The 12,602-nt window shown below is 38.1% G+C and overlaps 1 protein-coding gene across 1 annotated transcript in view; it reads right to left on the reverse strand.

Annotated features, from left to right (window-relative positions):
* Positions 1-12,602, reverse strand: part of LOC122791466 (NACHT, LRR and PYD domains-containing protein 3-like) — a 772,530-nt gene that overhangs the window by 228,286 nt on the left and 531,642 nt on the right. The window contains exon 12 of the mRNA XM_044059210.1: positions 3,806-3,892. Within this exon, the coding sequence (XP_043915145.1) occupies positions 3,806-3,892 (87 nt within the window). The remainder of the gene's footprint in view (positions 1-3,805; positions 3,893-12,602) is intronic.

Raw genomic sequence — 12,602 nt, forward strand, 5'->3', positions numbered from 1 at the left:
TTTCGGTATTGAGATGGGCCCTTTAGAGAGTGAGAAGGGGGTGAAGTTAGCACTGAATCGATCTGCCAGGATATTGGCAATGTCCTTGGGATCAGTATATTTAATGCCATTCTGTTGTAGCTCAGAGCAGATCTGAGCATTGCCATTTAGATTCTTGACATAGCTATAGAATGCCTTGTGGTTGTCTTTGGAATCTTTGGCAATTTTATTTTCGTAACTAGCTTTGGAGGATTTTATGAGGGATCACAGGTTCTTACTGAGGCTGGTAAGGGAGTTTTTTGCATCCTGGGATTTTCCTCTTTTCTGCAAGTTTCTTCCTTCTGTTGTATAGTTTGTTTATGACAGGGAACCACCAGATTGGCTTCCTTGTTTTGGAGGAAAGCGTCTTGGTTCTATTTGGGATGGCATGATTCATGCACTAGTGGATGTGCTCGTACAGTGCTTTAGTGTAGGAGTCGGCAGTCAAAGTTTCAGTTCCTGTCTGCATGGGTGTCATGAAGTTTGTCACTTCTGACTTGAGTAGCATGCAGTTGGCCTTGGAGAAGTTTTTTACAGATGTTTCCTTACTGGGGGAGTGGGGGTGGGATGTGGATGTCAAAGGTTATTAGCGTATGGTCAGACCTAATTGATGAGGGGGTGACCACTGGTGTGGAGCATCGATTTCCCATGTTGGTAATGACCAGGTCCAGGATATTGGAGCCTCTGGTGGGACTATGGATTAGTTGATCCAGGACATTGGAATTTATGAATTCCAAGAACCGTTGGGCAAAGGTGTTGGTACACAAGTAGTTTTCCCAGTTAATGGCAGGGTAGTCGAAATCACCCAATATTAGGGTGTTTGGTTGTGTCTTAATGTTTTCCAGTATGTTTAGAAACTTACTGTTCCATAAACTGACTCCAGTCCACAGCTAGCTGTACTCCAGGCTGGGATTATGATATGATTAGAAACACTCAAAGCTTGATCTACCTATATGCTCAGGTCCATAACTGAATCTACATTTTCAACCACTTATGTGTGCTGTATGTAATATTCACCTTTCTATTTATGTCTTCCAAATCTAATATGCTTAATCTGTGGTATATGTATCAGCATATTATACTCCTGTGACGAAATGGTCAATTTAGTCAAGTTATTTAGCAGACATGCCCCATCTGTAACACATGTAATCAGTACACCCACTTTCAAGCCATCTGCATACAGACTGTAGAATACAAATGAAGAGACATCTAAGCATGTTTGGGCCTAGGACAGAGCCCTGTGGTACACCCTGGCTGTAACCAATTATTCCACTTGTCCAATTGCTGTATGATATTTGCTATGTCCTATATGTAAACCATTCAGCTATCCATATTATCAAGAGTGCATTAATACCTAGTTGTTCTAGTTTACTGATCAGTGCTTTGTGTATGGTCCTGTCAAATCTCTATAAATTATATCACAGCACAATTTTTCATTCACAACTGTTATTATATTGTCATAGTACATCATGTTGAAGGTGGAACTAAGATCTATTTTCAACATACGCATGCTGATACATGGTTGCAAGTCCCAACCTTTACAATTCTGATACTGACTAATCCAATATTGCCTATCACTTTTTAAATAGGTCTTGGATATGTGGCACAGACACAGATGTATAAGTGATATGTGCAATAGGTTAATACTTGTATAGGACACTCACAGTTTGTAAAGCAATACATATTACTTCTTAACATGCCAAACATTTGGATATATCTGGATAAGAACCCTGAACACCATTACACAAGCTACCTGGCTACCTGCCTTAGTCCTTTGAGCAACAGAGGCTGTTTGATATGCAGGGGATCTGGCTACCTGCCTTAGTCCTTTGAGCTACAGAGGCTGTTTGATATGCAGGGGATCATTCATCACACCATCACTTGCATAAATATGTACTTTGCTATTCTCAGTTAACTAACACATAATATGAAAGTTCACATTGTACATTACTGTTCTGATGGTGTGTGGCATGCTAATTGTGTGAAATGCTCATACAGCATAGATGATTTATAGTTATGGCAGTTACAAGGGGACACTGCTGCTTTGAGGGGTGCAGGAACAAATGATCATATTCTGCAAGGACACATATTAGTCTGTCTATCATTTGATCTCACTTTCTAACATGTCCCTTGAATGACATACCAGTAATCTGTTGCAGCAGAACTGCATGAATATTCCATGTATGAGGCCTACCGACTATAAACGGTGGCATGTCAGTGGAATGGGTGTCTGTAGTTCCATGTGGATGTAACTTCTGTCCAAATAGCCCAGTACAGTTGCCTGCATAATAAACCTGTTCCAAAGCTACACTGACATAACATAACAATCCATTATACTACTGTGTAGGTTACAGACTTACCTTGCAAGTGCAGCAGATGACACAACAGTAGTTCAGGGCTGACTCTGTCTGATGCAAGCAGTATACAGCCAATGCATGGATAGATAGAGGATGTGTGATTTGGCTGGCATCAATTTTCAAATCTGTATGTGAGTAGGAGTAAGGTGTTAGACCCTATGTCCCTAGATTGTCAGTGAATGCGCTATGCATTGTCTCTTAGCCAAAGCCAGGGCATACTGAGCATGCCTGCTTCTGCCTACAGGGACATCAGCAGGGGGTTCTTCCTCTGAGTCCTCCTGTGACTGTGGCTGTGGTGCACTAGGCACTGGTGGGGGCTGTGTATCTCTTCCCTGTGCTGATCCTGCTGCAGCTGTTTCCACAGGAACAGACTGTGTAGCATACCACATACTGTGAAGATCTGTGCACATGTGGCTGAAGTATACTGCAGGGCTCCACAACCATGATTTCAGAAGCCCAAACGCACACTCTGTGATGTTCCTAGTTTGTGCATGTGCTACATTATAGCATTCTTCCGTGAGTGTGTGTGCATTTCTAATGGGTGTCATCATCCACAGTTCCAGGGCTTAGCCATCATCTTCCAGTATATATATATATACAGACTCCAAGAATGCACTACAGTGGGGGAAAGGGCAAATTCCCCAATCCCTATTGTACTGTGATTTCATTACAAACAGTTCAACATTTCAAAACACTGATCATATGGTCTCCACCATATGTCTGATTTTCTGAAAAGTCAATCTTCTAAAGTAGAGTTTTTTTTTCTTTCCTTTCAAAGCCTCTGATCAGTATATTTGACACAGATACTGCTTAAGCTCTGTCACAAGGGCCAACTCCCACACTTTTTCACTGAGGATTTAGTCTTTGTACAATATAAGCAAATTTAACTTGAATAACCTTGATGTGTATTAACATCATCTAGTCAAATATATGCCTGAATGTACTGGAAATTAGATTTTAACATCTCCCCCAACAGAGCTATCCTTGCACTCTAAGGGCCACTTACTAAGTTGGCCACTGTCCTTTCTCTTGACCAACAGATTACACTGTATATGCCAGTTACTTAGTCTTTCTGGCTAACATGTTTCTGCATTTAGGAAATGAAAGAAAACATGTTCAACTTGGTACCTCTCTGCTAATTGCTTTTAGTTGCCAATAAACTGATTACTCTCTGTTACACTTTGACCTGAGGGTGGTCCTTAGAGTGCAAGTATTTCTTTTTACCCAATTCCCAACTTCCATTTAATCTTTTAACACCATTTCCAGCTACCTTTCTCCCTCCCATACTGCTCTACTCTACACACATTCATAGTCACACTCCCCCAAAACAGCACCTATCTATTCTACACTGTATGAAGTTCAAAGCACACCTGTTGTCAGCAGCACCTCAAATGCACAAGTATATATGTGATTAAAGTAGTGTTACTTACCAGAGTTTTTTTATTTTACAATTAGGATGCTTCAAGGCTTCAGACAGCTGTTTCATCCCTGAAGATGTAATGCCAGAAAGTGATAAGCTGAATAAATAAGACAAACAAGTGATTTAAAGTATAAGCTGAATAAATAAGACAAAAAAGTGATGCAAACTTTGGACTATCTCATTTGTAACATCTTACCAATAAATGACGCATTTGCTGGTGATTCTAAACTGAAATCTTTGTGTGGGGGGGGTGTGCAAGGGAAAGTATTTTATTTTGTATTGCAATTAAAATTAATATAATAGATAAATACAGATGAAGCCAATAGAAAACCAACATAAACAATTTGTTGTTTAAAAATGTATTCAAATAAGTGTATTTTTAAAGAAGACTTAAAATGCGTCATTCAGTTGATGAGGTACACAATCACACAGAGAAAACAAATGGTCACATAGCACCTTAATGTAAGGATGCCTTAAGAATCTCGATCTGCCCATCTCTAGTAGACTGGAATAGCACAGTTCATCAGAAAGGACATAGCACATTTTCAGGTTTCTAGAGAGCAATCTCTGAAAGGCAAAATGTAACACTAAATTATCCTGCGTGTGGTTCTCAACAGAGCAGGCATGTAGAGAAGAGCAAGTACAACAGGAAAGATGTGGGCTACATAAGGCGCCCTATTATATACCCCAGCTGCTGAATTTTGTGCTATATGATTTTTGCAAAGCTACAAACCAAGCAGCCCAAGATTATGGTTAGTGCTGTAGTCCAGCTTAGACAAAGCCCATTCGGTAAGTACAAAATGTGCGCACATGCGCACGCACACACGCACACCTGCAACACAGAGCACCTCCACTACAATGCTGAGGTTATTTTGAGAACACTACATAAGCCTCCTAGGTCATCACCTCTCTTTTTTCTCATGTTTACATGGGGTTGAAGTGTCACATTGACATTAATCAATGTAACCAAATCACCTTGAGCCAGTATTTACACTGCCAAGTGGCTAGTCATGACATGCAACAATTTTAATAAATAAACTCCTAAGAATGAGTAGTAGAAGAGCAAGACTGACCATGCAGAGACGGGGGGTTTATATACTATGCCTGGGATCACTATGACTTGGGAATATTCACTTTTTTCCAAGGTATGCAGATCTCAGAGTTAGTATATATTACATATCAGGGCTTTGGAAGGCACAGACCCTCACGGTGGGGATGCAGGGGTTCTTGTCCGCTGCAAAATGTAACTTTAAAGGAGAAACAGTGAGTTACGACATTCTCTGTTCTCCTGTACTTTTGCTGGGGCTTTTTCCATTTTTTTTTTTATTGTAGGACTCACAATTAACTATTGGTCTTGAAATTACAGTAGGGAGTGAATAAGGACTAACAAACTTCAATGGTTACTTCATGCAACAATACCCAATATCCTCAACTTCACACGGTGTGCCTATGGCCAGTGCATATAAATTTATGAGTCAGATTCCAAGCTCATAAGGTTCACTTGGACAGCATCCAGCCATAGCAAGAGTTCAGTAATAGATGGCTCTATAATTGGATATATGGGCAACACCCTCATCTGAATGGATAAGAAAAGGTTTCATAGTTTCATTGGTTAGTACTGGGCTAGCTGTCTTTCTGGGCTATTTTAAACCTAGCCAATTTCCCTCAAAGTTGAGAATCAATCCCTATACCTTGTGTCTGTGAGGTAAACACTTTAACCATCATGACAACCCCCAACCCCAAATGTAACCTTTATGCCAACCCCTAACTCCAACTGTCCTCCTGGTGTCAGGATCCAGAACATAACAAGGGAACTCAGATTCCTTCATCCTGACAAATAGAGTTATGATAGACTTGTGGCCCACGTGAAGATGGATGACCTTAGGAGCTCTATCCTGCGGGACATGCAGAAGAATATCACTGATTTTGTTATACATGTGTCAGAGGCAAGAAAGACACTGGACTTGAGTGGTATTTTGCCATCACCCAGAAGGATACCAAGATTCAAACACACAGTAATGTAGCTGGTGTCATTCTATGCATAAGCTTGAGAGGAAATGGCTGACAAACCTTCCTGCTTTGCCAAGGATTGTCTGTATCTTTCTTACCAGGAATTTGTTATTGTCTTTAAAGCTTTTGCTGCCCCAAAATGCATTTTTTAAACAGACTATATATGCTGAGTATTCCAAGATAACAAAGATTACTTTAGAACATATTACGGTGGCTCTACTCAAATGCCTGGAGTCTTAACAGAAAAATATCTGAACATAAGGCCCACTTGTAACTTCAACACATTTATGTATGTGCAGTTACAAAGAGATCATCTCAAAGCAATGAATGCACTCCCTCTATCTAGATTTACACTTATGTTTTCATACCTACTTGCAACTGTGGGGGCAAAGTACTTGTCAGTTATTCCTCAGGACCCCAAATATGAATGTGTAGATGTGCACCTTATCCTAAAGAAGAATTACATTTCACAGTTATCTATAGAACATCCTCTATGAACTCTACTGACCACAACAGCAAACTTAATGTCTTAGCCAAAATCCTCATTAATCCCAATGCCTACATTGGGAATTTATCTAATCATCAATAAACTGCCTGACCTGCACCACAAACTGTCAACAAGCTTGACATTTCCATACTTTTATAAATGTTATTTCCCTTGAAAAGATAGTTAACTATCCTACTAGGGGCTCAAATATCCTTGATCTTTTCCTTAGAAAACATTGCATATCTCCTTGTATGTTATTTTTCTTCACTAACTCAGACCATGATTCAGTGACTTTTTCCTTTAACACTGGTTGTATTTCTCCATGTGCTACTGTGTTTATGGACTTCTCAATAAAAAACATCATTCTTCAATCACATGATTACCTAAACAATTTCTACAGTCATCCTATTCTAATGGCACCCAATGCTATAGCTGACACCTATGCCTTTGACTTCTACTCCTACTTAAATATTTGTACTGATAATGGAACCCCTATCTGCACCATATAAAATGACACATTAAAAAAAATAACATTGTGGCGGAATACCCACATAAATAAACACAAAGAAATTATTAATGATTGTAAGAGGCCCCATTCTACCCACAGTAACAGCACATAAAAGGAAACTGGAGAAGTGATTGAGGGTACCATCAGGAACAAGAGTGTAGCCATGCATACTCTTTGCACTGTGCTGAGTAATTTGTTTTCTGAGCATCACATAACTATGGCTTTTTTTCAGGTCATATTATGCCTATAACTGTCTAAACGAATGCCTCCAGCAACAACTGCAATATTGTTAATCCAAAAACTATATTTCTAATGGCTTTATGAGGAACAGATGAAAATGTTAGTTAACATATTAAGTACTTGGAAAGTTAGTATTTGAAAGAAGAATTCATTTTTAACTGACAGGTGTCCAAGGGGGGTATCACTAAGATCTTGTGAGTACAAAATGGAATTTGCTTGCTACACCACTGATTAGGAAGCTCAAAGCTGAATACGACTCAAAATAACCACTGAAACCAAAAATAAATGGTACAGCATTCTGTTTTCTTGAATGAAAATAAAGATTAGCATGACCTGCAATGTTCATCCAATCTATGAATGTCCTCATCATGATGGAACAGCCCTCACCCTGTAATGCCAGTACTTTCATAATATCAGAAGGTGTGCGTGTTTGTTGTGTGTGTACATGTGCACAGGTATGTATATACGTACATGACCAGGAGGTGTGAGATAACTATTTCTTGTAAGTGAAAGTTGCGTGTGAAAGTTAACGCTGATCTTGCTTCAGCAAAAGGGCCAAAACAGATGGTGCAAAGCTCATAGCTATTATTTATACATATATATATATATATATATATATATATATATATATATATATATATATATACACACACACACACACACACATATATATATATATTTATATATATATTTATATATATATATATATATATATATATATATATATATATATATATATATATACATGTGTATATATATATATATATATATATATATATATATATATATATATATATATATAAATAAATATAACTGCAGTGGTGGTGCTGTGGTAGCGTTGTCGCCTCACAGTAAGACATTGTCCTGTTCGATTCTCAGCGAGAGCGTCTTCTGTGTGGAGACATGCGTGAATGGGCATACCTTCGTTGAAGGGTGTGCGTCAGGACTGGCTACTCGGCACGTAAAAAAATACTGCCAATCATTAGCGGACCGGAGTTCTGCTATGGCGACCCCTAACCGGGAAAAGCCGAAAGACACAACAACATATATATATATATATATATATATATATATATATATATATATATATATATATATATATATTATATATTTATATGGGTCTACTTTGTATTATCAAAATGTTACTTACCCAAAAATCACATCCACAAGATGACCTCACCGAAACCTTTTAACGAAAACCTGAATCACCGGAGTTTTATTCTGGAAAACTAAATCCTTGGCCACCACAAACAAATAGATGAACGGAAGCAAATCAAACCCACCCAAGTGGGGGCTTTGCCCCCCCACCCCCTCTAACTAAATATACCAACTCCGACATCTCACTCACTATAGTGGGGGAAAAGGGCAAAGTTTACCATGGTGGCCAAGTGGTTAGTCTTCTACACACACACACACACACATATATATATATATATATATATATATATATATATATATATATATATATATAGATATATATATATGGATTCCATACATTTGGTCGAATTACACTAAGTCAAAAATGATACCAGCCATTGCACTTCACTGAAAGCTCACTTGGTCGAAGTTCATTTGATCGAAAATGGAATATAGCCCATGCCCCACTGCAGTGCAACCCTGGAGTGAGAATATTAAATAAGGGGGTGTTTGGGGCATAGCCCCCCACATAATTTTAATGTATTCACTATTATAAGAAGGTATATCCATTAGAAATGCATTGATATATATATATATATATATATATATATATATATATATATATATATATATATATATCTTTAGTAAAAACTATTGGCATAATGTGCCCCCCACACCCTTTTCTTATTTAATATTCTCACTCCACGGTTGCACTGCAGTGGGGCAGTGGCTATATTCCATTTTCGACCAAATGAACTTCGACCAAGTAAGCTTTCAGTCAAGTGAGCTTTCAGTGAAGTGAAATGCCTGGAATCATTTTCGACTAAGTGTAATTCGACCATATGTATGGAATCCATATATATATATATATATATATATATATATATATATAGGTCCTGGTCTTATGATAGAAAGGTACATGATTGAACTCACTTTTGCGAATGTGCATTTTGTCGAAAATGCACTTTCTCTGAAAGGTGACTAAGTAAACTATTGTTTGCATGTAGGTTTAGTTGTACATCAATGTTACTGTTGATTGTACAACTAAGCAAACTGTTGCTTAGATTGCGGTACAGTGAGGATAAGGGAATATTCCCATTTCCTCACTGTAGTGCGATCTCGGAGTGAGAATATTAAAGTAGGGAGCCCCCACATGGGGTTGCAGAGGGGCTTGCCCCCTGCATACATGTGAGTCGTGTTTTATTTTATTTTTTTGCGAAAGTACATTTCCACTAAAATGTACTTTCGCAAAAGTGAGTTCAATGTTGTACGTTTCGATAAAACATACTTTTGATGGATCAACATAGACCCATATATATATATATATATATATATATATATATATATATATATATACATATATTTATACACACACACACACATATATGTGTTTGTTTGTGTGTGTGTGTGTGTGTGTGTGTGTGTGTGTGTGTGTGTGTGTAGGTTTACTATAAAAATGCTCACAAATTAATATACTACCCTGAAAAATGCCCAGCCCTAGCAAACATCCTTCCGCCTTACACCCCAAACAGATCTCTTAGATCTGAACACCAAAATTTAATCACTATCCACAAACCCAATCGCCCTGCTGGCCAGCTCCTTCCCTCCTACTCTCTTGGCAGGAAATGGAACTCTCTCCCTTCTTCTCTTAGAACAACATCTAACACTGAAGCCTTCAAAATCCAACTTTTCTCTTATTTATCCTCTAAACATAAGTGCACCTGCTTACATCCTACATAAATCTACATAAATTCCCCTTGAACCCTCTACATCCTTTCTCTTTACTCTACCCTAATACTATCTTCTTTTCTTCTCTTTTCTCTCTCGATCACTGCTTGATCAAACTATATTCTACTCTCAGTTTATGTACTTTCTCTCTCTCTACTCCTCATATGTAAATATTGTAAATAGCATGTAACCTTACACCTTCTTTTCTTACAATCAAACCTGCTACTTAAGGAAACTACTAAATCTATTGTATCTACCTTCCTGAATGATGTTTTTTGAAGTATACTGCGTGTATTTGCTTTTTTACTAACTGTATTCAATGTAATGTTATTCCAAATGTATATATTTTATTACTATCTTTTACACTATGTAACTTAGATTGTATTTGCTTTGCTTTTGGAGCTTTCTCCCCGGGCCTCCACTGAAAATGGGTACGTTCTGGCCCAGTGGACTTCCCCGGTAATCAAACTGGAAATAAATAAATAAATAAATAATGTGGAATGGCACTTACATGAAACTGGAATGGACAGATGCATCTGTTCCAGTTTCAGTAATGTCATTCTGCAAATGTTCAAATGCAGATTAGTGAATGGTACTGTACATTTGCTGATGCGCATTCCACGTTCTGATAACAAATTGCACTACAGTGATGATCGTGAAATTTACTCTTTTCCTCAGTGTAGTGCGAACTTGGAGTTGCCCCCCTGTTAAACTGTAAACACTTGTGCTGTAGACATACAATTTGTACAACAGCTTCAGCACAATTGCCTGCAGGTCTGACTTCACCTTCTGACAGTCCAAATTTGGGCAAATGTGGATGTTGCAGGGATGATTTTCAACATTCCGTTAAAGTGACACTGCCAAATTCAGAATGTCAGTTTGATCAAGTAAGCAGATTATTTTTTTTGAGTTTCAACATTTTGATAGTAAATCATATATATATATATATATATATATATATATATATATATATATATATATATATATATATATATATATATGGGTATAGGGCACTGGAACATGCAGCAAGTGCTCAGACACCCAGTGCAGTGATGTTACATTAATATCATCGATATCAACGTGTTCTGCACATGCTCCAGGGATTACTCTGGAGGGACTCAACCAACAGCAAGTGTTTTTAAGTGTTTCTATACCCTCCACACCTCCTGATAATTATATGGTCTAACTCTGAGATTGCACAGTCCTCAGGAAAGGAAATATTCCCCTACTCAGAGAATATTGATCTCGCACACCTGTCGACAACCTGTCTCTCAACTAGATTGTGTCACTCTACTGGGTGTTGGAGCATTTGCCATTCACTCCAGTACTTGGCATTACATATATAGATAGATACATAGACAAACAGATATATAGATAGATACATAAATAGATATAGATATAGATACAGATATAGCTATAGGTCTATCTATATCAAGCTATCTATCTCTATCCATACATACAGACACAAATAGACAGATCTATCTATATCTAATTATCTGTCTACATATGCTTACACACATACATGTATAACTTGAACTCAAGCTTTAACAGAAGTCCCTCAGTAGCCAAGTCCAGTTTCCCCCACTTCTTACAGTGTATGAGCTGGATTTTCATGGATTAGGTTCAACAAATGCAGCCTCAATGAATACCAAATCAGTGATTAGAAAATATGTAATGTGTCTTTAAGTGTATGTTGCAATGTGTAGGAACATTCTCACAGAAAGGTAGCTGGGTAACACTCTGTATTAGATAAATGATGTAACCTGGTGGGCTGTAATGAGGAGGGTCATTATTCAGTTACAGGTTTAGTGTGGTCAAACTTATCTGGAAGATCCTAGGAGCAAGAAGTCATGCAACCCAAATGGAAAATTTACCAAAGGTACTGCTTTTTTTGCTTTCAGCCAACTGGGCTATTCACTTTTATTTTGATTTTATGAAAAATAAACCTGTATTTTATGGAAGTCCAGCCACCCTGGACAATTGTGGCAAGTGCACAGGCAGTTGGCCAGAGACATGTCTTTTTCAAATCCTCACATTTCCTCTGCTGCAAAGCACAAACCACATTTGGGCTACTAATTCCTTCCAGTCCTGTAACCATTGGGTTCCTGGGTGGTTTTCTAGTGACTCCAGTCACGAGGGAATTACTGTATAGAGTGAGAAGTCACAGATGAAGACTGACTAAAACCTGGTCACTAAACGCTAACTGTGATGGCCAGTTAGCTATCAACTTCAACAGTGTGCCTACTGTGGAGAAACTAACCAGAGGGGATGACCTGGAATCCTACTTGGTGGCTTTTGAGCACTATGCCATCACAGAGAAGTGGAACCAAACAGAGTGGGCAAATATTTTGTCATCCCAGTTGACAGGAAAGGAATTAAAACATATATAAAACATATATAGGCATGATGACAAGCTTAGGACTTTTGATTAGGGCTGGTATAATGCCTGAATTAGAAGCAACACAAATTTATAATATGACTTTTATAGGTTCATAGGTCTATTGATTCATTGACTACTGACCCTATGGTGCCTTTGTAAGCTTGGATGTGTTTCCCAAATGTATCTGACACATTTTGATACCTTTAGTTTATTGTATGTGATACATGTAGGCTTAGGCATGGGAGGTCAAGCATTTACAAGTTGCATCTGTCTGCTAGAGATATAACTTCCAGACCAGGGGAAAATTCTTGAGTCCT

The sequence above is a fragment of the Protopterus annectens genome, chromosome 17.part0 (genome assembly GCF_019279795.1).
Source record: "Protopterus annectens isolate FY-2018-M chromosome 17.part0, PAN1.0, whole genome shotgun sequence".
Lineage (NCBI taxonomy): Eukaryota > Metazoa > Chordata > Ceratodontiformes > Protopteridae > Protopterus > Protopterus annectens.